General features: G+C 39.2%; 1 protein-coding gene across 1 annotated transcript in view; it reads left to right on the top strand.

The window, feature by feature from the left end:
- The window catches only part of LOC131573494 (UPF0606 protein KIAA1549-like), a 141080-nt gene that overhangs the window by 77582 nt on the left and 35633 nt on the right, over nucleotides 1-27865 (top strand). Inside the window, exons 5-10 of the mRNA XM_058827499.1 lie at nucleotides 958-1085; nucleotides 2495-2678; nucleotides 9159-9218; nucleotides 11759-11904; nucleotides 18424-18601; nucleotides 20747-20931. Coding sequence (XP_058683482.1) covers nucleotides 958-1085; nucleotides 2495-2678; nucleotides 9159-9218; nucleotides 11759-11904; nucleotides 18424-18601; nucleotides 20747-20931 — 881 coding nt within the window. The remainder of the gene's footprint in view (nucleotides 1-957; nucleotides 1086-2494; nucleotides 2679-9158; nucleotides 9219-11758; nucleotides 11905-18423; nucleotides 18602-20746; nucleotides 20932-27865) is intronic.

The following is a 27865-nucleotide window of genomic DNA, read 5'->3' as shown; positions in this document are numbered from 1 at the left end:
AATCTTCTTTGGGCCATGTTTGCATGATAAAACTGCTTGCCTGGTTGGCTGACTGTGTAATGAGGTAGTGACAGGGACTGAGCATACAAGCAGAGTTAATAAATGTCAACGTGGTACTTTTGTTCAGGTACACTTCATGTGTTGTTTATGCTCTGTTAATAATTGTATGGCAAGACATCACTTTAACTGTGCAGGTGTGATGTCTTTTTCCACTGCTTAATGTGGTTTTATAGATAGACAGTAGATGTGTTTTTTGGTTTTGAGCCAAACAATGGTTTTGTATGACATTGCTGTTAGGGTCTCTAAGCGAACTGTAGCATTTCTTTGGGTAAGACTGTATCTGGAAGTCCACAGATGTGCATGTAGTTAAGGTCTGTGTGTTTGATCATGTTCCTCTACACTCTTTTTATCTTGTGCTCTTTCTTTCTTCTGAACTTAAAGATGTCTGTATCTAAATTAAATAGATAGCTTGCTAAGTGTTTTGAAAGTACTAGACCAATACTAATGTGCATGAATGGATCCAATATGTAGTCATCTGAACAACTAAGTACTGTATTTCAGGCTACAAGAAAGAGATATTTGTTGCTTTTTTTTCCTGAAGATTTTCATGGATTGGTTGGGTACTCAGGATTTCAGTGTGGCCAGTCCAGTGATCAGGTCAGGTGAAGTTAGCCACATGTGTATAGTGAAGGTCTTTTAGTACACAAGAGGAAACAGTAAGTATTTTGTCACTAGTATCTTCCAGAGATCTAATTACTGCTGCAACCAATATTAGTGAGTAGAGAATTCACTGCAACAACACAAAATGTATTTTTAGTGTGTTTTTATCTGGTGTTTCCCTGAATGTGTCCTAATCTTCATGAGAGAAGAAAATGATAGCCCTGTGAAATCTGTTGCTTGTTTTGTTCTCTCTCATGGAAGTACTTTTCTGTAGGAATAATTGCCCTTTGCTTTCAGTGCTTCAGTTTGTACCTCGGAATGTGGATATTGGGTTCTGCACCTTTAGCCAGCGCATTGAGAGAGGGCTGACAATGGCATTCCTGGAGGTGAACAAACACCAGGAGTTCTACAACTTCACTGTGCAGGTGAGAGGATGAGCATGTTTTGAATCTGTCCCTTTTCCCCCCTCACTTTTATTCGTCCTGTGTTTCATCCAGACAGTAAAATGAGTTAGGTGTTCACTGGCAGTCACTTGCAGTCTAGGTGATGGAGAACTAGGAGGCTTTGTCATGAAGTCAGTTGGGTTTCTCCCTTAGAAAATAATATGGCACCAAATATTACAAGATTTTTGAAAAAATAATCAAAAGTGATTATTTATATTCAAAAGCATTATTGATTATGATGGGGTTTATAATTTCTTAAACAAAGGGGTTCCAACCCTTACCAGAGTCACTCCCATCATACTTTACTAAAAGATTAAGTTGTGGTTAAAAAGTTTTTGTTGGAAGAAGGCTTTCAGGTCTCATTGCAATGCTGGAGACCCTGTTAGGGAATATAGAAGTTACATGACCCTGCCATCATGTGAGCAAACATGCTAGTTGCTTTGGAGGTCTAGAAATACTTACAGTATATGATGTCTGCGTCAGCTGCTACTGGAACTTCACACATTAAAGGCATTGCATGTGTGCAGAGCCCTGCACCTCACCCAGTAGAGCTTATATCTGCCTGGAAAGTCAGTAATTCCATTTAATGAGACCCAACTCCCTCTTCTGTTTGAATTCTTAAATTTAATCTAACTTTGTTGTAATAACAAACTCAGTAAAAAATTTATTATGTTGTTTAACTGACACCATAAATACCCATCTGTGGTGCCCTAAAATAAATTCAGGAAGAAAAATTAGGTACATTTTAGGGTACCTAAAGTACTACAGTAGTACATATAGAGAAGTGCTAAGAACTTCAAACACACTGTCACTGCATAGACTGAAGACAGAACATGCAAAACAATTTCTTGTACTTATCAGCTTAGCCAACTTACTTTAAATACTTCTTATTTTAGGAAGAGGTTTATCTACATGAATACCATTGCTGGTATATTGGTGCCACAAAAAGGCTTCTAACCAGTGGTGGGTTTTGGGTGTGCATGGTGGAGGAGATTTTAACCAAGAGAACATAATTTTCAGAACTTTTTTTTACCCTAATCAGTCCCTTTTTTTGTTCCCTGCAGTTTGGCATTCATCTAAGGCTTATTTAGGACTAGATTTATTTTGCTGACTGCCTTTCTAGGTGGTTTTCTCCTCATCATTTTCTGGGCTTTCAGATCATTCTGGACTATGACTGACCTTAAAGGATAACTCTTTGAAGAGGAATTCATATGTAACTTTGCCTCTTCTGAGACTCAGCTGGCTGAACCAATCTTGAACAGATGTTCATGTGTCTTGATGTGAATTTGTCCCCCTCTTCATTTTAGAGGGAAAAGAAAAGTCTGTCAAGGAAGGGATGGATATGGCAGTGATTTGATTTTGCTGACCCTGCTTCAATACTGTCTTTTCAGATACTGAATATAACTCTAAGCAGGCCTGGGGTGGCATTTCGACAGGGCCCTGTGAGCATTGTTTTTGCCATCCGAGATAAGTCCGGTTTTCTAAATGGGTCCGAAGTCAGCGAGCGGCTCAGAAACTTGTCCGTGGTGGAATTCAGCTTCTATCTGGGCTTTCCTGTGCAGCAGATTGCTGAACGTGAGTATTTGCTGTTATCCAATACTGCAAAATACTTTTGTGTTTAGTATTTCTCTCTCTACAATCTTCAGATAATTTTGTGCATAAGTGATAATGCAGCTGCAAGTACCTAACTTGTATCATGAGTTCTGCAGAGCAAATCTGTCCCTCTTTCTGCTCACATTTTGGTGCTACAGCATCTTGCTGCTTTTGTCATCATACTTTCGTTTTGTGCTAGGTCAGTTCTTCTTAACCTGGCTTTGTCAGTCCACTGGTCTTAGTCCAGATCTAAAAATAAGAAAATCACTTAGATCAGTACTGCTGTGAAGTGCAGTCCAAGGTGTGTTTCTGTGCTTATGTCTGCAGAGGCCTTTGCTAATTCTCAGGAGGGCTCACTGCTTTTTCAGCATTGTGCTGCTCTTAACCGAGTCTCTGACTTCTAGAAATCCTGGGACACTGGCTACATAAGCTGATATTTGCCCATATAGTCTGAGCTAATTTGTCTATGCAGTCTGTTATGTTTTAAGGTATTACCTTTCTCACTTTTTATGTACATTTGCATGGCAAAATGTTTTCAGACCACCAGCATCCTAAGCATAGATGAATGGGAGCTGCCTGCATAACAGAGCTTGCTTGACACTTGGCCTTGATAACTTCTGTTTGGTTAGATTTTTCAGGTGACTCATGAATGTAAGCAAGATCATGGGAGAATAGTACTTGCCTTTCCCTGCTGGTGGGTGTTATTGACTCAGTCCATTAATAACCCATTTCTCCAATCTCACTGTGCTTTTTAATTTTCAGAGTTATTTCTATGAGCTGTAGAGGTGCATAGCATCTGACACAGTGACTTTTGCAATATAGTTAAACGTATAGTGGAAAATCAGGTCTAATAGTAGCCAGTTCATTATGCAGCTGTGTATGTCAGTGAAAATACTGTAAAGAGAGTCACTGTCAACAGAAAAGTTGCTCTCCTTAGCAGCTTTCAATCTAGGTAAGATGACTGCAGAGGATACTTCCCCATTTACTGGAAACATACTATGTTTTATGGAAACGTACTAATTTTTTGAAGCTTTTTTTATTTTTTTTTCAACATTTTCAATGCCTCGACTCCCATAATCAATTAAAAATGTATGAGGTTGTTGGCTCATTTCTGTTCTCATTTGGTCTCACATTGAGTGTGAGTTCAATGTGCAGTGGTAGGTCAATTTAGTGGACCCAGGACCAAAAGTCTTAAGAATCCCTGTCTGTAGATGATTAGCATTTTTTTAATCTTGGAAGCCACAGAACATCTCACATTGTGGGCTATAGTCTTTATTGCTCACTGAATTCAAATAAAATGTTGCTCTTACCTTGATTGCTTGAAAGACACTTATCTTTGTTCTGTGTGGTCTCTTTTATTCATTTGCAATTGAGGTTAGGTAGCTTTTAGTCTCTGGTAAAATTTTTGGCGTTGAGGGATGCTTTTTTTTCCTGTGATGTACTATACGGGCTCTTACAACTTTTAGTTTTGTCCACATATTCAGAAATTATATTTGTAGTGCGTTTGCAGGTTGCCCCTTGCTGAGAATCCATCTTCTGGATTGTGCAATGGAGCTACACTGCAATTAAGTGATAACAGAATTTCTACCAAGGCTGGTCATAGGGGCAAGACATTCCTTTTATACACACATGTGTGTGGTTCTCCTTGGGGTTGAAACCAGTTGACCTCTAAGGTCCCTTCCAAACCAAACAATTCTGTGATTCTGTTTTTCTTTCCTGATGGTGCTTAGGAAATTTGAAATCACTTTAATACTCATATCAGGAGCTGTCCCTGTGTCACCTGCATGTCTACAGTGCCTGGTCAGTGTGGGTGGTTCCAGGCCAGTGCCAGTGCCCTGTGGTCACTCAGATGTCAATTACAAAACCAAGCAGGATGAGTGGAGAGGTCAGGATTTTTAGGAACTAGGAGATCTTCCCAAAGACTGCAATGTAGAAAACATGAGAATTTGGTGGATAAGGTATCCTAAATTGAGGAACATCTTGTCAGCATTTGACTTGCTTGTTTTTAGGGGATCTCACGTTTACGTTTGATTGAGCCCATTGCAGGACAGCACATTTGGGTTTGAGCTGGTCTAGTTTGGTCTCAGTAGTGCTTTGATACGCACTGTAGGCATTGTTCTGGAATACCAGCTATGGTACTATTTGCTAAGTTGGCAAGTAGCTATTGGCTATTTGCTGTTGGCTATGTTTTGCCAATAGTTTCTCAGATTACTAGAGCTGTGGGTCCTTCTGTCAGCAAGCACAGAAATGATGAATGTAGTTCAGACTCTGTATCAGTGAGACAACCATGGCCGGTTGTTTTTAGCTGTTCCTACAGTTTTTTTACACTGCTGCTGTGACTGGATTTGGAGCCTCAGGGTTTTAGATTTTCAGATTCAGAGCCAAAAATCCTGTCCAAAGGCTCAGCAGCATTGGGCAGTTCCTTCCTGAAACATCTTATTCAACAGACTGTTGAGGGGTGACCAACAGCCAGATCCTCAAAGCTACTTTGGCAGGGAGATGCCGAAGGGTTTTTGTTTTCTAGGCCCTGATCTCTGCATTCATGCTTTGCCTTGCTTTACAGAGTAACTGTAGCAGGGAAGGTGTTAGAGCACCTTAGATTGATATGTCTGCTTTGGTCTGTGCAAATTAATATGCAAACCTCTGCTTTCAGTGTAACTTTTTCTTGGGATGTTGGATATTTACATGTAAACAATATATATATATATATGTTAGTGTTTATACATAGTGTTCCGTGCCGTGCTGTTCTTTCTCTTTGTGTTTTAGTTTATCAGGCATACTGACACTTAATGCTCTTGGTGGTGACTTTTCTTTTTCCCTTAAGGACTCTGTGCATGATCTTGTAAGTTTTGTAGTTGCATCTGAAGAAATTATTTGTGGGTGAGCTGAGTGCCAGGGCTCAACCCCCAACTTTGGGCGTTGAAGTTGATCATACCCAAGAAAAACTACTTGGGCATCTCAACATTGTTAAGTTGAGACCTTGACATCAGTATCTGAAATATGAGCCTTGTTGATGCAAAATACAATGAAATACAAAGAATGTGTTTGCTCCTTGCCACTTGTTCACTTTGCATTGCCTTTCACACACTGTCCTCTCATGGTTTATATTCACATAAATGGTATGTCCTGTTTATAGTTTTAACTGTATGATTTGTCCCTGTGCAGCACATCATTAACACCAGGAATTTTGTCAGTTTTTTTTCCCCCACTCATGTTGATTTGGGTCGTAGATTTAGAGTCAGGATGAAGAGTGAAAGCTGTTTGACAGATTTGGACTGTTCTTTGCAGGAATAGGGCTGTGAAAATGGCCAAACGTGAAAACTTCCAGACTTTCTTCTTTCCTCAGAAGACTTTTAGGTGACTTCAGCAACATGTTTCTATTCAAATGTCCAGTTGACACCTTTTCCATGCTTATTTTTCATTGTCCACCTTATAGCTCATGTTTCAGATTGTAAATTGGTTAGATGGTCATGACCTACACGTCAGCAGAAAGAAAACCAAGTCTCATCACAGGGTTTGGGTGCTAGTTCATTAAAAATAACAGGAAACTATATATTTGGTATCTCTTTATGGCTAGCAGATCTTTTGGAGGATAGATAAAGGCTAGCTGTGGAGTAGATGGCAGTATTTGCCTTCATGAACTTACCCTGAATAAAGCTCTTGGTTTTTATTAAAACTTTAAGCAGGGAGAGCTGCCTTGGGACTTGCTATTTTTTCAGTGCTAAGTAGCACTTTGATGCATGTCATCTATTTTGGCTGTCTTGGAGATGTTGCAAAGCCAGTAGGATAAATATAAAATTGTATGATATGGTCCAAGGACTGCAGAAATATTTGGCAATCTTTTTCTGGGTGGATTTTGGATCAGGTTTTAAACATACACTGTGTTGCTATTGGCCACACCCCAGTATATGCATGGAATTTTATTTTTCATTCAATGCCTTCTCATTTCAAATACTGCATTCCCTCCATGCTTTCTGCTACTGTTCTCCATTTATCAGAACTAAGAAGGATCAGCATGATACCAGTTCTATCCTACATAGTCCCACACATCTGTAGGAGGCAGTCAGAGATTCTTAGAACATCTGGCAGTGGCCACACTGCCTGAGTGGTGTGCTTTAGACTGTTGTCAGTAGGTCTCTGGGTGGCCATGTGACCTTTCTCTTTTCATTCAGCATCAAATCAATGCTCTTACACGGTATGGTGCTCCAGGGCTGCGTGTTAGAATCTTCTAATGATGCCAGCATCTACTTCATTAATGCATCCAGAGTCATTAGCAGACCAGCTGCAATCTAGCTAATAATTGCATTTTGTCTATCCAGCTTCCCCCTCAGAATAACAATCAGTCAGTGCTGTTTATAGTTGTTAGTTCCAGAAGACATTAGAAATCTTGCAAATAGGATCTTGCTGCAGTGCTGAGAGTCCAGACAAGCTCTCAAGATCTGTGTGTCAGTGAGACACTTGAGTGACCTGTGGTGTAAGAATTGGAACCTGGATTTGCTGACTTCTTACAGTTTTCAGCATTCTTTGTCAGGTTTTAGAACCTAGTCTTAGCTGGCAATGATCACAGCACATCTTCCTTTTCAATGTCAAGATTTTCTGCTCAAGTTGGTTTATTTTTAAGTTGCATTAATTCCGTGGAAAGTTTAAATGAATAGTCACCCAGCAATTTGCATGAATTAAATCATTTTCAAGTACTAATTAGAAAAATTGTGAAGAGCACATTAAGTATTGAAGCGAAACATGATTTTGGGTTAAAGAAGAAAAAACTCAAAATTGGTAGGAGTTCAAAGCATTATGGTCATTGGAAGGTTTTTGATTTCCTTATCGTACTCTTTCCATGCTTGGAAAACAACAGCATCAGTTTTCAGTTTAGTTTATGTTTTTTTTGTTCAGCTTCCATTTCTAAATTGAAGTAAACAATTGCGTGACTAGAGTAAATAGAATTTCAATCTAAAAGCTGCAGTCAGAAGAACCGAGTAGCAGGATGCCAAAAATAAATGGGTGTGTTTAAATGGACTCTGAGGTGCTTTTTGCTTGTCTGAGAATTTTGGAAATTTAGTGCATCCTGATCACTTGCATAGAGGGCCAGTGTTTCCTGTTCAGAAAAAAAGGACCATGTTCTAGCACCCTTCTGAATAATCAGTCACAGAGTACCAGCCAGGTGGTCATCTTTGAGCTAGTGGTGCTATTATTGAAATAAAGGTGGAATAACAAATGATTTTTTTTTCCCAATAGGAGTTAGTTATAAATCTGTGAAAATAAAAGGTAAAATATAATTAATGATTCTTTTGCATTTACCTTAACCAAAAAAAATGCTAAGCTTTTTAAGGGGGAAAAGAATCAGATTTTTGGTACGTTGACAGAGAACAGCTTGTCTACAAATTCTTGCATCATTTAATTTTAAAAACTTGAATTTTCTACTTCTCTGAAACATGGAGTAGTGGCTAACCATAGACCGTGTTCCACAACCATAGACATCTTTATTCTAAATTGATCCAGCATGGGCCAGGTCATTTAATTGTTATGTGCTGCATTCTTTCTGTTCATGAAATGGCTTAAAAATTAACCTTTGTATAATGCTTAGCAAACTGCATCTGGATTAAATATTTTGAGAAAGTTAAGACCATTTCTTTTCCTTATTGCCATAGTGAAGCTTAAGACTTCCCTTGAGGAAACTGTTGGCCCAGCCCCCATCTTCACTTCTTTCCCAACATGTCTTTACTGCTCTCCAGTGGAAACCTTGGGAAAAATCTTATCTATACTGAAGTCAGTAGAAATAGACAGTTTTCCTTACAGGGACAAAGATTTCCCTCTGGAGCAGAGGTGGGTTTTTTTTTGAAAATTCAGATATTGAGAGAGCTTGGAGCCAGCAAGCCAAACAGAAAATCCGTGAGGTTTGTCTACAGCAGTGTTTCTATGTGCAGTTATTTGTGGGTTTAGTAAAAAAAAAAACCAATTATCGAGGTGGTGTTTTTTAAATGCTTCCCCCTGCACAAGTCTGGAACACAAATCATATGTGTTTAGTTCTCTGCTTTACATTTATTGTTTCCTTGTTGTTTCTGCCTCAGAGAAGGTCTTACTTGCATCCTGAGATGCTCACAAGTTACCTCACTGCCCTTTGAGCAAGAGTCTGATCCTGCAGCTAGCTCAGTAAGAGTCACAATTCAGACAGTGAGCTTTTAAATTCCTGGGAGCAATGACCTCGGTGCAGCAGCTTGAAGTCTTTCACGTAATAAATCTGACTGTTTCAGTTAGCTTCTTTTTGTTAGAGACAAACTCAGCAGTGTACGTTCGGAGCACTTCCCTTGCCATTGTGTCTGCGTTGCCTCAGGAGCAGTAATGCATCTGTGTAAATAAGATGCTTGCTGACAGTATAAATTATGTAGTGGCTTCTGGTTTTGTGTATGTTGTTCAGAATACTGTTCTTACTGATGTTTTTCCTCCATTCTGTTTTTCCTTCAGCCTTTCATTATCCTAAGCTTAATGTGTCCCAGCTGATGAAATCTTCCTGGGTGAGAACAGGTACGTATGGTCTCTGTGAGTAAGAAAAAGTGCAATTAGTTGTGCTAGTGGAATAACTAGCCTGCGTAAATATCAATAGCTTAGGGGTGCTGCATTTTTATGAGGTAATAACATGTCTGAGCTGAATAAATTATAAAACCAAAGGCCCAGTGACCTGGAATATCTGGGAAATATAAATCCCTGGTCTAGAATTAATTTCTGAAATTCCTTGATACTGCACACAAAGCACTTTTTGTCTATAAGGCAGTTCATTCTTAGTGAAACAACTCAGACTGTCAGGCTTAAAGTGTCTACTCTCCATATTGACAATATGCCACATTGATTTTTAGGTATCTATTTTAAGTGAAAATTAAAATTTTATTTGTGTGACACTTTCTACCAAAACATGCCTGGAATAAAACACAGTGAAAATAGATTAATTCTGAGTACATGAAGGAGTTTCATCACATTTCATTGATCTCTTCTGATTCGTTCACGGAAGATCCCTCCCACCAAAGCCTTCTGAGTGTTTTATTCTGTAATTTACAGGTGTGGTTAAGCTGTCACGTTTAGGTACTCAAAGGCAGCTGAGGTTGCCTGTCTGCTTTAGGTCTTACCTGCTGCTTTTAAGATGGACTGGTGAGGAGGCTTTGCCTACCAAACTTGTTCTTAGGGTGCAGGTGCCCCACTGGATACACTCTTGTCTTCCTACAACTTTTATCTCCCATGATTCACCTGTTGTATGGACTTGCTCTTTTTTCCAGGTTTTCCTGTCTCCTCTCACCAGTCACCGCTTTAAGCAGGAAACAAAATTGCACCTTAATTTGTGAAGCCCCATGTGGTTTGTTTCAGTGAAGAATGATTTAGAATTTCAGATAATGCCCACTAATGTGGGAAAAGCTCCTATGCATGTCTCATAACCAGTGACATCCTTCCTTAGAGATTTGTGTTGGCTTTTTTGGCTACACCTGCTCCCTCTCTTGCTCAGCCTTGGGTTCGTCCATTTCTGCTGAAAGTTCCCTTAGCTCCTGCAGTAAAATAAAAAATTCTTCTGTCTCTGAAATTGCATTCCCGTGGGTTTTGACAAACTTCTTGCCTCTAAGATTTTGAAAGCCAATTGCAGCAACTTCTTTTTTTTTTGCTGTAGAGGAATTTTTTGTAGTCTCAGTTCTTGCAGGATTCTGGGGAGAGCTAGTAGACTTTGGCTGGGTCAGTGCTTTCAGTCAGCGTTTTGTATTTAAGGGTAATGAATCATGACATGGGAAAGTGATAGAATCTATGCATGTAAAGATTTTTAGTATCAAATTACCCAGATACATGTGCATGTATCCCAACAGTCATAAAAAGCTGGGGTATGCGGTGTTCTCCCTCTGTTGTAGAATATAATTCATGCTATTAAACATAATTTATTGATACTGAAATCCAATACACAGGCAAGAAGAGTTTTCTGCTTGGTGTATATAATAGCCTTAAGTCACTGTCTATTTTGCTATTTAATTCTGAGATACTTAGTCTGTGATTGAATTTAGAAGACAGATATTGTTGATCTCAGTGAGAAATCATGAAAATGTTTCCTTTTTCTGACATCTGCAGTGAAAATCTTCAAATTTAAAAAGTAGCTTTAATATATTTGATTTTAAAATTTAAAAAAATTAAATTTAAATGAGTTTTGTCTCATTGGTGGCTTTTTATCAAGCACTACACTTAAAAAAAATGTGGAAACAGAAAGCTGCTTCTAAAAAATGCAAACATTTTTAGTGGAGGAGAATTAAAATTGAATTTATTTGATGCCATCAGCAGTGCATTGGTTTGCTGTCCTGGAGGATTGTTCAGTTGGATCATTTGAATGACTATTGCTCCATTCACTCTGCATTTCTCCAACTGGATGCCATCTTGCTAGTAAAAGTCCACCCTTTTTTTCATTTTCCTTCAGGGATCCCTCTCAGCGTTAGCTGCCCCAGTGACCCAGGGTACCTGGTTGCCAAGTGAGCAAGGCTGCAAACCAGTTTTTTTCTGCTGTGATTGGCATACTTGTTAATCTTATCAGGGGAAGTTGCACTTGAATGCGCAGCTTCGTTCATGTGCTGCTGTTCTACTTTTACTCCATCACTGAACCCTTGCCCTCCCCACTCTGTATCACTTCTGAGCACAACGCTTTTGATTGCAATTAGTTGAAGCAGACGACTTAGACTAAGTTTTCTCTTTTAGTAGTTTTTAAAAATTCATTGAATGCTCATGATTTTATGCATTTTTAGAACTGAAATAGTTTCCTTATTATCCTGGGTCTGTCTAGCATGGTTAAGGTTCTAAAAAAATCCTTTGCCTGAATTTTTTATTTTTTCCCCCCCAAAATTACTTATTTTGACTTTTTCCTACCAAATGTCTCCCTTTTCCAATAAGTAACCTCCATCTGAACAGGTCAGAATTCCCATTTAAATACAGGTGCTCTCAAATTGTCCCTGAGCTGTCACACTCAAAGCTTGCAACTGAAGTTGTGGAGAAGAAACTGAGAAGTTTTACTAATGAATTTGTTTTCTTGGCTTGCTTTCTGTGCAATGCAGTTCTCCTGGGCGTCGTGGACCAGCGCATTCAGGAGGAAGTGTTTCGGGCTGAGATGGAGCGCAAACTCGCTCACCTGTTAAACGAGGCTCTGGTCAGAGGGCGGATATGGAGACGGGCCAGTTTTGCAGGCAGCAACATTGTGCAGGTATGAAGAGCTCAGAATCAGAGGATGAGAAATAAAGGATGATAAGTTATTGAATACGTTAACATCAGTGTTAACAACGTGTTCAGGTTTTGAGTTGAGAAGTATAACTCAAAAGCACGTGTCAGCTTTAGCTAGCTGGTGATACTTGGGTTTTGCACCTAAAATAGGGTGGTTCTTTTAAGCACCACATGTCTTTTAAGCTAAACATAACAAATACAAATAACTGATTAAGTGTCTACTAAAAATTTCAGATGGCTTCGTAGAACATTGAAATTTTTTTTACCAACATCTTTTTAAAAAAATGTTATATCTCGTTTGGCTTACATGAGGTGCCAAGCAAAAGGAGACAGGATGATCATCTGAAAAAAAATAATCTCCTGGGACAGCTACTTCACAGCTCACTGTGATGTTTTGGCAGTGGTGTAGAAATGCAAAGTAGAATCATATGTGGCTTGATGCAGCAGTAGAGTACTACATTCTACCCCTTCATATTTGTCACAATACTCCTGGTCACATGTTTGGATTTCAGGTGGAAATTATTAATCACGCCAAACTTTGCACACATAGCAACTTCTGTTATCTGGAGTCCAGTGCTGCTTTAGAGTTCTGTCATGGGTGGATTTATTCACATAAAGTCCAAGAGGACTTGGATATTTAATTTAAAGTTTTAAATTCTGATATGTTCTTTTTAGTCAGTTCAACAATTTGAAAGCCGAAGTACTTTTTTAATGGCTCATCTTCTTAAAAATTACCTTTTCCAGCTAATCCGTTGACAGTTGGTTTACCTCCCAGATGCCCTTTTTGCATTTCAGACGTATTGTCTTTATTTAATTTAATTCTACAGTTTTTGCTACCACTTGAAATTTCCAGATGTTGGGATATTCTTACTTCTGCTTTCCTGTCTCAGAAACATCTGTTTCAGTAATAGAGATTTTATTTTATTTTTCTTCTGTACAGCTTTGAATTGCTGCAAATAGGTGTCTGCTTTCAGATCTCCTATTCCCAGCACCTCTTATTGCACTTTGTTCATTATGCCTTTGTCCTCCCTTTGCATATAAATTAAACAAATATTCCTTATGTTGCTAGCAAAGATACCACAGCCTATAAAATGTGTATGTTTAGATTACAGTTTAATGACTTTGCACAATAAAGCTCAGGTAATTTATTTTTTCATGCACAAAATTATGGGCATATCTTTTTTAGATAAGGAGTAGTATTTTGGAAAGTGAAAATACAGCATTTTTTCTTTTGACTTTGTATTACGTACTGGGACATAAGATGAGGTCTGCAGCTCATATTCCAGACAGCAGTGCTGCTCATTTATGCCACTTAATTAGTGCAAAGAGCCTGCCAACTGCTGTCTTTGGGCAGAGGAGGATTCTATTCATTACAGTCAGCACATCTTACCATCACAGGGCTTCTCCAGGCACTCCCAGCCCACAGTCTCAGGTAGGGTTAGAGCTGTAATAAAGGAGATGTGCAGGAAGGGAGGCTGAGGAGATACCTTGCGGCAAGGTGTGTGTGCTGGGCTTTTCTGGATGAGAACAGCGGGTTACCTGCAGGTGCTACAGTACCTTGGTAGCTTCCTTGGCAGGATGCTCAGGTGTGTGGCAGGTGAGACAGCCTGAGAGGCTGTTGTGTGCAGCTGGACTGATGTGCCTGGTAGTGGGCTCCAAACTGAAGGATAGTTTCTTTCAAGGGTGTTCCCCTGTTAGCTGAGGATCTTGTCCATGGGCATCTGCTATAAATCTTTTACTGCTGTTAATTCTGTTCCTCATAGCCAAGTTTATAAGCTGTTTGAAATGTGTTTGTGTCTTCTGGGAAAGCTAATAATGTTTCCTGTGCTTTATATTCAGATTTTCCCATATATATTTCTTGCACATAAATCAGTGACTCTTATGATAGTAGAGGACAATGAAGTGAAAATAAGAACAAAAGCTGCCAGCACCAGAAGTGTTGCACAGTTTTATTAACAGACCATGTATATATGTCCATTAAGGACTAGACTCACATTTCACTTGTGTTATGACCCTGTAGACCGGAGTTTTTCCTGAGGTGAAATGAATTTATAGTGTATTGAAATGTGACATTTCTAAGCTCTGTGGAAAATCAGGACTGTAGGTCAAGAGGTGAAGCAATTATTTGTGAATGTCACTGCAGGCATATTAGTTTCCTTTCACATGCTCAGGAAATAGAAATGACACCTTGTGAGGTTTAGATTTCATTTCTAAAGGCATGTGCTAGTACCTAAGAATGTTAAAAATTATACTTTAAACCTAGACACACTGAAGAAGAGCTTTGGAGAGTACCCAAATAGCAGGCTTTCCCCTCCTGTTTGACTGTCTGTGCTGTTAACAGGTGGCACTCCACGATAAAAAGAGAAAAAAGCCTGTAACCACTATGTACCAAAACCCCTCTGAAGCCTCACACTGGGTTGTTACACTTCTGATAGTTCCACTGATTTTTGTGTGACGTTGTGTTAATGTTTCACAGAGTAAGCCATACATATTTTCAATGTGCATTTTCTGTTGCTGCAGATTTGAAGGCACACGCTTACTGTGGTTTGCATTGCATCTGCAGAGACCTGTGCTATATTTTGTCAATAGTTGACTGTAATAATTCTCATTACATTTTTTAGGGATTAAATGGCTTAATTGTAGTTTAAAAGTACACCAGCAGCTAATAAAAAAAATTAATTTTCCTTCATTTTAACATGCTTGCTCCTTTGAACCTAATAGAAAGTGAAAAGATTATGGTAGTAAATTTAAAAAAGCAGAATGTTCTGATTTAAAGAACATTCTGCTAAAACATTTGAACATCAGAACATTCTGCTAAAGAACATTTTAGCTGCAATGTGTGTGAGGAAGTAGCAGCTTACGAGAGAATGTAATGACTGAATTGATCTTTTTGTGAAGGCAAAAATTCGTTCTCTTGTTTTACTGCTGACAGCTTATGTGTCTCTCCTGTCTGAGGAAAGCATGTCTTGCTGTGAGTTTTTAGGTTTATAAATAAAGCCTTTGGGCACTGCTGCTGCTTCACCTTTTCCTCTGAGGCTTTTGGCCCCTCCAGCAGTCATCCCAGGCAGCAACTGGCCCCTCTTGTCAGGCTGCTCACAGCCTGTTCGTACCTCTGTGTGCTGACCATGCTACAGCTTGAATTAATTGCCCAGACACTAAAATCCTACTTTCTATAAGACAGAAAGAGGATATCTTTCAATTATTTTTTTCCTGATGTGTAGGAAGGAAAGAAAGTAAAATAATCCTCATGCCACGAGCATTGGAGATTGTGTGTGCATATCTGCTTCTTTCTGAGTAGTGCTCGTGCCTTTGAGACCCTGAGACAGTTCACCCAGGGGTTCCTTGCTCCTGTGGGGATTGCTGACCAGGACATCCCACTGGCTGCCTGAGACTCTGAGAATACCTTGGAAGCTTCCCCACCACTTGTATTTCTGTGCTTGAAATCACAAACTAGATTTTGTTACCAAGGCAACTCTGTTCACTGACCTATGATATTCACTTGAAAACACTTTTTAAATTAAATTTACTGACACCTGAACACAGTTAAGCCTTTCCTGTGTGGAGGTTAAGTGCACATCTAGTATCAACAAAGATGATATCATTTATGTACACAGAAGTTGAATTAGTTTTTATCTTCTTTTTTTTACGTTCCCCCCTCCCTCCACTTTCTGCCTCCTGCGTTTACAATTCTTCTATCTCCTCCCTCCCTATTTCATCCCTCACTGCCAAAGTATAAATGTAAAATGCCTAAATGCTTCCTTACATGTGGGCTGCTTTGCTGGATGCCTGGCAAATAGTATTTGTCTCTGCTTGCGTTCTTAGAATTCTCAAGGACAGAGACTAAACCAGTCTGAAGCTGCACAAAGAGTATAATTTGGAACCATGTGTCACAAAACTTAGAATACAGAAACTGTATAGAAAACAGGTGCAGTGACTGTGTACCTCAATTCCAGTACCGGATTTAAAACAGATCAGTCCCAGTATGTCATTTCCTGTGTTTCAGCAAACTCAGAGGCCAGTTACAAAAATCAATAAGTAAAATTCAGTGGATCAGTGTAACAGAGATGGAAACTGAGGTATTCATATTGTCACAGGTACTGTGTTTATGTACAAGTCTTGTATTTGCTTTGGGACTACCGTGCTAGTCATCATCTCTCCCAGAATAGAAATCCATAACCATCTTCCCATGGTTTTGAATTTGTCTACAACTTCTCTTTGTGAAGCTTCTCTCTTTGTATGGTGTGAGCAGTCATAAAATACTATGTATTGAGAATTATTTCAGATAAAATTTAGCTTAAAATAGTGAGCTTAGTTCATCAGCACTAGCCTGCACCTCCACTGAACTTTTTTGTGCTTGTTCCCATGTTCTCTGTACTGTGCTGAAATACCTCCAGCTACTTCTTCCTATCTCCACTCTCACTGTTCTCACTCATCCCTGTTCCTCAGCACAGAGAACCATATGCTGTTGTTTTTAATTCTGTGTTAAAATTTTTATACTTTCATTTGCGACATCTTGCGCTGGAATCTTGTCCTTCTTACCCTCTGCCTTTTCTAAAGGCAGCTGTGGAGAAGTTCCTTTGTTAACCCGTTCAGTCAGCTTGGGACTGTTACCTCATGTGTGAAAGACACATAATTGTACTGCTTCTTGGGTTCTTCACAGGCCATAAAATATATGACAGTTCAGTTTAAGAATGTTCTTATTTTCTCTGATTCTGTGGCTTTGCTGTGCACAGAGGGGCTTCATAAAATTAAAATGAAGAACCCATTGATTTTCAGTCCCACATGGCCTTTCAATTCCCTCACCCTCCATGTGAGTTAAGTGCTGTGTGGGAAGGTCTCATCTGTGCTGGAAGCAGATACCAGTCTGTACACTCTGCTGCTCTGTGCACTGAGACCAGGCTGTAGCAACCCACCTGAAGCAGATATAATATAAAGCTGTGGGCATTTGTTAAGTAATTATATATTTGAGATCCATGAAGTCAGATTTAGCTTTACAGCTGCCAAATACGTGTGTTGAAACCTTATTTAGTGATGCTGTTTTGTTACCTTCAGTCAGGGATTTGTTTTCCCCTTAGCTGGTAGAAGAGTAAATGGTGTTCATGTGAGTAGCAGCATCATTTAATGGGTCCTGTTAGCAGCTCTTGCTGTTTTTCAGAGATCTGCACATTTTTCTGCTCTATTTGTAGGTATTCTGTTTCTTGCATGAAATATGGCTGACACTGGACATTATTCTTTGCTTTCTTTTTCTGATTTATCCTGGAAGACTTTTATGACAGTTGTGCTTTTTCTTGTTTAATTTTTCTCCCCTCTTTTTTTTTAAATTTATATATAGATCTTGCTGTTACCATTCCTGGGAAATGCTGTTTTAGGACATGTTGAGTTGCTTTTTCCCAAAACCAGAACATCATTCCTGTTGAGCTAGAAATTGTACTTCATTCCTTCAGCGTGATTTGTTTTGTTGGAAACTAGGAAGGAAACATTACAAAGATTTGCTTTTGTAAGCCTCAGACATGCAAACATTTGTGTGTTTGCTTTACTTTAGGCCTATGGGTAGTTTTGGAGATTATAGTTTATTAAATATGTACTTTATAGCAGAAGGATAATTTCTGAAGGAAGTAAAATACATCGTTCTATTTATGTCAGTTCCTTCCAGAGCCCTTCAAACCCTTTAAAAAAAAAAAAATCATGATGGAATACCTCCTACTATTTTTTGTCCTGATTCTTATTAGAGCTCACCATTACATGGTAAATGGTTAAACAGAGGGGAGTTGTTATATAAAAAAAGATGTAATTTTACAGGAATTCAAAGTTATGTGGTTCTCATATGCAATGTGGATGTTTGGTGGTTAGAGAGTATCTACAGGGCTTCCTCATAGCATGCATTCTTTTGATTATTAACGTCTTTAGATGTAGGTAGGAAGAATTGCTTCCCACAGCGTCAAATACATTCCTTCCTGAGGAAAGGGGGATGTCAAGGGGAGCTGTTTGGAGGATGAAGGTGACTCTGCAAGTGCTTAAGTTGAAACAGAGCAAACAGTTTTATTTGATGGTAACAGAATATTTGCCTGTGTAGCTGCTTAACATTTAGAAAAACTGGAGCAAAGAGGTGTGTGTGTTATGAATAACAAATCAAAGTTAGAGTAGGTATTTAGAGAAGGGAGAAGTGCAGTCACACATCTTCTAAACAAAAATTGCTAAAGGCAGTAGAGGCTTCCAGGCTGGCACAGTGTTGATATCTTTAGAGTGAAAGCAGTTCTCTTGCTTACCAGATGTGTACATTGTTATGATACAAGAAGGCAGGGGGGAAAGGGAAGGTTTGCCATAAAAATGTATTTTATAAGGGATATATTTCCCTTTAAAGGAAAATACATGTTCCTTTATAAGGCTAAAATTTTCCTTTCAGTTAAAATAAGGGAGAGAGAGTATGAACTGTAAGACCAAATGTATGGGAGCTCCAAATAAATACAACTTAAAGTGTAAAAGCTTTGCAATTTCTTTTCAGATTGTGAACGTGTCACGCTTAGTTGGTGTCGATAACCCCGTGGAGCTGATCTATTTCGTGGAGGACCAGGATGGGGAGAGACTGAGCGCTCTGAAGTGCTCAGACCTGATGAACAGAGTCGATATCCAGCGGGCTGCAATCATCCTGGGATACCGCATTGAAGGCAGCGTTGCCCAGCGTAAGCCCTGTCAAATCCGCACCGGTGGCAGCAACGGCAAACAGGAAGGGGGTCTTCAGCTTCAGGGGTTATGGCGCTGCACGGTGCCCACTGCTGCAGTGGATTTTTTTCTTGGAGTCCTGCAGCTTTGATGCTCCTGAGGAAATCAGTTTCAGCAGCCTTACAGTGAGCTGTGCAGTGTTGTTTTGCCTCTTGAAGACCTTGCTGAGCTGAGGGTTGCAGCAGGGTCCTTAAGTTCAGCCGCACTGCATTCATTCCATGCTTGTGCTGGAAAAGTACTGCGCTGACTAAAGAGCTTCCTGCCACTTCCATGTCATCCTGCTAGGCCAATATTTTTTACAGTTTGTCTTGTCCAGGAGCTTGCACAAACCCCACAGTTGTGAGATGGGAGGGCATTTTGGTGTGTTTCCTTTAGCTTAGTCATAGTTTAACACAAGTCACTGCTTTTTTGTCTGAATTACTTTTTCTGTGAAAGATGTACACTAAGGGTAGTCGGGGCATTTATTTCTTCCATTGAATATGATTGATCTTGGTTTTATTTGTTTGTCCATAGGTAATATATAAGTAATATGATCGTTTTAATGAATATAATATAGAATTAATGTGATTTTTTTCCTAGATACGCGTCAGAATATATAGGATGGGTCATGTAAAGTCATATAATTACTTTATTTAGGAGGCTTGGTATATAAATAACTAACTTATTTATATATAAATTACATAAGTTAGTAGTGAGACAGAATACGTACTCAAAATTCCGTGTTACAATTTGGAAAGAAACTTGAAGGTATCTTAGGAACAGGCAAGTATGACCTGCAAAATACCTCATTGGTATGAATACTTAATTACCTTTCCTCACTTCTGTGCAATATGGAGGCATAAGTTACATGGTACCACAGGGTATTTTGCCAACAGAACAAGCATGTGTCTGATGTTTAAAATTCTCTGCAGAAAGTAAAGAAAGAAAATAGCAATAATTGTACCATCTGTTTGTGTTTCTAGATTTCGTCCCTCATTAACACAGTTGTGTACAGATAGGTCAGTAGCTCATATACATCTGCTTAATATCCATTAATGGGCTGTTACGCTGGTTAGATAGAAGTGAAAAAAATTGCAAGAATAAATTCTCTTTACAAAAATGATAAATGTTGAGAAAACTTCATAGTATATAATAAGCTATAAGATAGCTTATTGTGCATGTTGGAACTTGTTATCTTTGTCCTGTCATAAGAAAGTTCTTCTAAGAGTTAGAGTCATAAAAATCTTTAAATGCTTCTGTTGGAAGAAACTAGACAAAAAAAAGGTTATTTTTATAACAGTAAACTTAATGCCAGAAATAAGCTGTTAGATGTATAAAGTATAAGAATTCTATGTTCCTTTAAGTTCAAGGCTCATCACTGGAATGGCTACTAATAAAATGACATACAGAAGAAATAGAAATACTCTTTTTAACTTGAAAACATCATTTTTAGAAAGTGCATCAATTTAACTAGAAATGTATTACTGCTGTGGTTTTCAGTTCCATAATTAACCGCTATGCAAAATAAGCAAGTAAAAGTTTTGTCATTTATTTCCGTTTACTTTTTACAAGAATGACTTGTTTGATTACACTTTCCAGCAGTTTTGTTTTCTGCTTGGGCCTAAAGGATCTCACACACTGACAATGAAACAGAGAGATGAAAAAAGTAATCACCAATGCAAAACTATACACCTTGTGGAGGAGGTTCAAATTGTTTGTGATAACAAAATGTTAAAGGGAAGAGGCAGCTGGTAGTACTGCCTAAAGCAGGAAACGGGCAGCAGTGTTGGAAAGTCTGTTTTACCCTTGCTAGTGGTAATTTTTTTAGACCAATTTTCACTATGTCAGCTTAGTTTTGGGTTACAGGATGATATGGTAGAAGTGCCATTTTCATCAGTATTTTAAGCACAGGTCTTCAGAAGGTGGGCCAGGACGATTGATCTCCTGCCCCATGCTTCCTGAGCATGCCATACCTTAACTTAGTGGTATGACATTTCCTGTGATGTGCAGCTGGTTTTTGATAAATTCCTCAACTAGCATTTACAACAGAAAAATACATAACCTTGAAATGTCCTTGGTTTAAAACACAGCCACATAATACTGCTGTCTTCCTTTTAACTTTGCAGCTGTGGAGAAGCTGAAGGAGTCCACTTCAGAGACACAGAACAGCAACCTCTGGATTATCGTTGGGGTGGCAGTCCCAGTCGCCGTGGTGCTCCTGATTGTTATTATTTTATACTGGAAACTCTGCCGAACAGACAAGCTGGAGTTTCAGCCAGACACAGTGAGCAACATTCAGCAGCGACAGAAGGTAAAAGGGGAAGCTGTGCTGAGAGGAGCTTCAGTATTCTGAGAATAAACGAGTGTGAGACTCTGGGGAACACCTGGCATCCTTAACTAGCATGTGTAGACACAGTTTCAGAGCATTCCAGCTTAGAGCAGGCAGAAAAAAAAGGAGGAAAGTAGTCTAATGATAGTTGAACTCAAGAATCCCATAGTGTTTTATTTATTCTCCTGGGTATTTGATACTGCATTAGATAGATCCATCCTTCTGAAATGTGGGTACTGAGGCTGAAAGGAACCTTTCTTTATCACTTCATTTCAAGGCTGTGGCTGAGACTGAATAAGAAGAAATGTACTGAGTCTTGAATCACTGACCTTGTTTTCCCCAGAAGGCTGAATTTTTCTTTGGAGAGCTTCTGCTAACCAAATCTGACAGCTAAAGTGCACCACCCATCATACGTCATACTGGAACTAGAATTTGCTAGAACCTATCCCGGCTGCTCCATGTTCTCCCAGGGCTCTTTTTGTTGAAATTGTGAGAACCTGTTGCAGTGCTAGAACATTAATTAGTGGATCTGTGTGTGCCTGCATGAGTGAGCTTGTTTGCCAGTGTTGGTTAGGACAGTGAGAAATTCAGTACTCTTGTCTTTTTCTTGTCCAAGACTGTACATCAAAAAAATTGTGATACAGGTTTTTCACTAAGGATGTATTTGGTAAAAGGAATGATAAAGTGCCTGAAAGGTTGCTTTCCTTTTACAACCAAAGAGAACTTGTGTGAGTCAGAAATACTTGTTACTCACTACATCTTCAGAGGCATTAATAAAGGCAAAATAATCTGCCTGTGCTAATCCTGTGGTACTGCAGTCATGTTCAGCACTGTGGCCTCATGTTCAGTCATACAGTTTCCTCCATAACAAGCCTTGTCTGTACACCATGCTCTCTTTCAAGATAATTAATGATGTGAAAGATGAGAGAAACAGAAAGCGCTTGCACTTCCAAAGCAGTCAGAACAAATCAATAGTAACTTCCACTTGTCTCATGACTGCAAATCGTGTGTCAGAATGCAGGCTGGCAACAAGTGGTACCCTTTGATGAACACCACCCCCTGGTATCTTGTTTCACCTCTGCTGTGGTAATATGTAACACACCTTTTTTGACTGAGGAAGTTCCCCTCAGTAGTTTTGACTAATTGAAGAAGGGTCATACAAAAGAAGCAAGAGAGGACCAATACCCTTGGTACACTCTTTCATCACATTTTCAGTACCTCTCTGCTATCACAAGTTTTTTTGTAAGGAAGCAGTTGGGTTGTATTGGCTGTAAGGCCAGAAACATCTTTTATATAATTACTTCCTTTTAAGAAAATGGCTCAGTTGCTTTTCCCCACTGCTTCCACAATATTCTTCATCTTAATCATTCATGAGTCAGAAGCCTCAAACTTGTTTATATGCAAGTCTCATTTTGGATTGCCTAGGGAGCCTGTCACTTTGCCTTCTTTGAGAAAGTCGCTGTAAGCAAACTAGAAAGAACCAGTAAGGACATCTAGTTCAATCCTTGTGCCACTGGAGGTAAGGCAATAAAAAGTGTCTTAAATTTTTATCACTTTGCACTTCAAGCGACTGGAAGAACCTACTTTGCAAACTATTTCTTCCTTTCTCCAGAATAAAAGCAGTGCTCTGGCTTCCTTACCATCAAGCTGTCATTTGGATTTCATGTCTTCAAACAGTAGGTTGGAATTTTGGGTTGGAATAGGGTGTATTTAACTACCACCAAAGACCCCCAGACAGTCAAAACAGCATACAAATTATTAGGGACATTTGGTCAGATCCTGCCCTCTAAAATTGCCTGTGTATTTTATACTTTTTATTAGAGTAAATGCAAAGAAGTGATCAAAGGAGTGTCATCATGTGGCCAGGGATTTATGTCTGTAAATAAAGTCCATAAAAATGAACTAGGCTTCCTCTTCCTCACCACAGCCACAATCATTTCCATTCTCTATTTTCAGAGCTTGACCTTGGTACTGAAGGAAGGTGAAAGCATGCACTACATCTCTAAATAGTATTTAGGTTAAAGATCTGAGTTTTTCTCTTGGAAACTATATTTCATTTATAAAAAACATAAAAATGCATTTATAGTGTGCTAGGTCTTCTCACTTCCATTAATATTTATCAAAAAATTCATGTAAATACAGTTTTTCATTAGCATATGTATGGCATATCCATATTGGAAATAGGCCATACTTTTCAACCTTTTAATAAGTCTGTAATGTGTTTTGTGCTTGAAAATGTGTGTTGATTGGCAGATAAGAAACTGAGACACCTGTTTCTTGTTCAGCTGATACCAGACATACTGCTCTGGTGGATCTCCAGGGGTGTCACCAGTCTTTCTTCAGTGTCTTCAGTTAGCCACTTTAACATAGCAGTTCAGTCGGCAGCATAATAATCCATTAGAATTTACAGTAATAGCTGATAGCAAATTATGTTACCTGTGACTTAAAACCTGGAATGGGCTTGGGAGTGAGGGGGAAAAGCCTTTTTTTCTTCATGCTGAGACAGAGACAAGACTAAAAGGAACATTGAGAGAGAGAACTCTGTAAATGTACTGTAAATGCAAATGGCATAAATAAGTGACAGGTTGTGCAGGATTATTCTTAGTTAGAATCTCTCTAACAAAGTTGCATTATCCTCTTCAGAGAGATTCTTAGAACCTACAGATTTTACTGGATTCTAGAGCCCCATGTTTCAATCATGTTTCCTTTCTTCTCTTATTTCATTTAATTGTTTCGTTCTGCTTTGAAACTCCTGGATTTTCCTGAAGTGTTTTAGTATTCATTCAAACAATATAAGTTTTATTTTTAATCTTTTATAGGTAAGGGTTTACTTTTACAGAATGAGTATGATTTCTGTGGTCCTATCACTGCCATTAAAAGTAAGTCACAAGCTTCATAACCTCACAGCCTCCTTCTGATGAAGGAACCCAGTACAATTATCTGCTGGCAATTAGACCCTACGTGACTTTTGGGTGTATGGGGTATGGCTGTTTGGGTACACCTTGGTGAGGGGAGGGTCAGGAGGTAGCTGTCCTACACAGCAATTCAGTCATACTGCCAGCATACCATGCCAGCACAGCTAACTAGCTTTGGTCCCTTAAATGCTCTGTGGACACCCCTTTAGAATAGTTGGGTCACAGTCCCTCACTTGTGATGGTCGGTAATAGCAGATTTCCCACTTGAGTGGACATGGCTGGGTTGAAAAATGCCCAGATCCTGTGGTGACAAGTCCACAGAAGTACCCAGAACTGCATCAATATTTATGTGCCACAGTGGCCTTGAAGCTGGGCTTGTGTCCAGATGTGCTGCTTGGCCCTACCCCTAAGGGCAGCTTATTCTCAAAGGTGATATAGATAATAGCAAGGATAATGTTTCTTCTAAGATTATGACACGGGCAAAGTGGACTGTATACAGCAAAAGCCTGTCCTGCACATTGGCTGTACCACCCCACCAGTTTGTGTTCTTTCCATCTGGCCTTCCTGCTTCATTACAGGATCATTGTCTTGCAGACAGGATGGCACAAGGATCTTGCTTAAAAAGGCTCATAATGTCACTTCCTGCAAAGGGTATAGAGAGGGATTTTTTACTTAGCTGCTGCCTCAGTGAATATCAACATAAATACGTGGGAAAGAAAACTCTGTGGGGACTGATACTAGCAAAACCAGGTTCCATCATAAAGTAGGAAAAAATAAAGGAAAAAAAAATCTCTTGAAGAGATTATGATTTGCTAATCCATCCCTTTGCGTCAAAACAGGATTAATAATACCTGTAAAATGCTAGGTTCCCTTCTCCATGGTGGAGATTAAATGGGAAAACATGCTTAGATCAAAGTTACTTTTATGCTTTTTAAACAGAGTTAAGTTAAGGAAACAGGGGAGAGCAATGAATCTATGCAAGATTCATTGGTCTGTGCAAGGATAATTCTTTTGAAGAGATGATACTAAGATATTTAAAGGGCACATCAAATATTCATGACTTGTTCTGTAAGCCATAGCATCCTACTGGAAATTCACCTTGATGTGACCTGGGTTGTTGCACTGGATTAAGATGTCTTTGCCTTATGAAGTAAAAAGATGCACAAGTGTTATTTTTAAATAACAAGATTTTTCTCTGTTGCCATTGCCTATATCTGCCATAACATTGTCCCAAGCTTTTTTTTCCTGCAAAGAAGCTGTGCCTTTTGTGGGCTGCTGAATTTTTGCCATTGGTTTCTTCATGAAAAACTCTAAATTTCTTTAATGCCCAAACCATAATTTTACACTGTACCTGTACTGGGTTTCTGATGTTTTTGTGCAAAACCACTCCTCTCCTCTTCCCCAGAGAGCAAAACAACATTTTATGTGTTATCCACACTGGAAGCAGAGTCAGCAGTATTATTTCTTCCTCTGCAGATATCCAAAAATTAAAATGGAACCTGGTGCTCTAGGGGTTTCACTTCCCCTTCTCTGTACAAGCGTTTGAAGAAAAGTGTCAGATCCCTTCCTAGGACTTCTCAGAGGTAATTTCAGCTATAGACAATTATTCAGGGAATAATGAAGGCTCCCTGCCCTAGCGGCAAGAACTGGACAAACTAATTGGTAGTTTATTTAGAAGGTCTTGGGTGCTCTCCTGTAAATGCTGGGTGTGCTGAAGTCATTGCTTTCGCAGTGATAGCTTGGGGTGGCTCGCTCAGTTCCTTGTTTATCCAAGGGTGCATCCTAAAACCCATGGGAAAGAATGCCTGCTTCTCCAGTCAGATGTCACTCCTCTCTGGAGCCTTCTGCATGCCACTGTGCTTCTGAGAGACTGAGTATGTCCTTCTGGTCCAGTGTCCCTCCTGTGTGTGTTTACACGTGGCAGAGGTGGAGCACCTTCTCCTGGAGCTGCAGCACAGGTAATGCCAGAGCTGGAGTGCTGCCAGTCTGTCTCATGTGCCAGCACAGCTCAGCTGAAATATCATCATCACCTGGGGACTGTCACCAGCCCTTGCATGTCCGCTCTAATCCACTCACGGTCACAGGTAATGAGTCATGCCTCCTGCAAGATGGCTGAGAGGCACTTGCATGAATTTTTATTTCCCCCCCTCCAAGCAGGAATATCTGATATCCAAATGTCATGTGTCAGGTGTAACTTTAACACCTCTGAACTGAGAATTTTGCTTATTATTGTATAGTCAGTAGACTATCTCTTGGATGTTCCCAAGATCAGAGGCCAGCCCTGCTGGAGGCTAAATACTAGGCTTCTGCTCCTGATGCTAAGAATTCTTGTGATGTTTTGACATCCTGTAATCCTTTTGTTCATCTGTATAATGTCAAGGCAACAGCTCTGCATTGCAGAAAAATTCCGTCAAAAGAGACTCATGTTAAGAAAGGCAGCTGACACCAATCTTACAAAAACTACTTGAAAACTGACATGAGTTTATGCAAAAGATTCATGTTTGCATAACAAATACCATTCATTTCTAATAGCTACCTTGACTAACTATCCAAACTGTTGTCTTTTTGGGGATGGCATACAGGATCTCCTTCAGAGTCAATAGCTGGCTGCTAACAAGGGATGCAGTATTCAACATCTTAATTACTTCTGAACAATACATTCCTCTGATGGCAATTCCTCTGAAAGAGCTTTTTTTTTAGTAACTCTTCTTCTGTAATGAAGATTAACTATTCATAAATGGTAGAAATAAAATACCACACGTAGATATATTGTTTATACAAATAGGTATAAAAAGTAAAATGTCTCCATATACTTTCTTAGAAACATTTGAGTATTCGTCTTGAGATCATTCCAAAGGGCCAGCTAGCCCAGATGCCACAAGGAAAAGCCTAGAGAAGGAGAGAAGGACAGGGCGAGTATATGGATTGCTTTGTGTTGAGTAACTCTTCAGCCTCCAGTTATTTCTGCTTCAAGGACTGTATCTAGGAAATGATGATATACAGCAACCCTCAATATACTTCTTTCCCATGAACTTGTTTGGTCCTTCTGAACTCATCTCAGCTGCAGACAGGGATTTCCACAGCATGCTATGTGCTACATCATCTTGTTTCACCCTGCTTTTATCCTGCTGTTTCTGAGTTTTCTGTGATGCCCCTTAGTCTTTGCATTGGAGGGGACAGGGAACAGCTAATTCCTAGGCACTTCATCTTTGCCAATCCTGATTTTATAGACCTCTGTCATATTGCTACCTCTGTCATCTCTTTTTCCAACCAGAGGAGCCCCAGGTTTCTAATCCCTTCTTTTGAACTGGCATTTGCAACTTTGAATAATAACGTGAACATTTTCTAATTCTATTCAATTCATTTTAAGAGGGGGGAAGTAGAATTGAATATGCCATTCAAAATGTAGGTGATCAGTGGATTTATAGAGTCATGTTTATATAGTGGTTACTTTTCAAAAGGAGTTAAACAAAAAGAATCTGTTTTCAAGATACAGGCAAATGTTGTACCATGCTAAACATAATAAACCTCTGAGATCAATACTGGGGAAATAAATTTTTCTCTCCTAACAAAAGACAATAGAGACTCTGCCATAGAACCTAGCTGTTTTGGGAGGATGGAAATGCACCAGCATTAAATCATTATTGCCTAAGGTTTTAATGTGCTACCCACTTGTGGTTGAAACTTGCCGTTTCATTTCAGCAAGCAGAATATTTCTGCAGTATATGGGAATGTACTTTCTGTGCATGTTAAACCCCTCTTAGGTATATAAATGTGTGAATCATTGAACACAACAAAATACCAGCATGAAAAAAGAAATGAAAATTGCTGACCTATGCTTTATCTTGGAAGTCTTTAATTAAAAGTGGTAGCACTTTTCTCATTATTTGTAGAGGATGTGGTTTTTGACTGTGTTGTCTGTATGCTCTGTGCAGATGGTGAGAGCCATGTTAGAAGGTATTTGTTTGCTTCACAAGTTTAGAAAAGAGTTCCCTGACTTT

This window comes from Poecile atricapillus, chromosome Z (assembly GCF_030490865.1).
Source record: "Poecile atricapillus isolate bPoeAtr1 chromosome Z, bPoeAtr1.hap1, whole genome shotgun sequence".
Lineage (NCBI taxonomy): Eukaryota > Metazoa > Chordata > Aves > Passeriformes > Paridae > Poecile > Poecile atricapillus.
The sequence above is the reverse complement of the archived record's forward strand: the minus strand, read 5'-3'. Positions and strand labels throughout refer to the sequence as shown.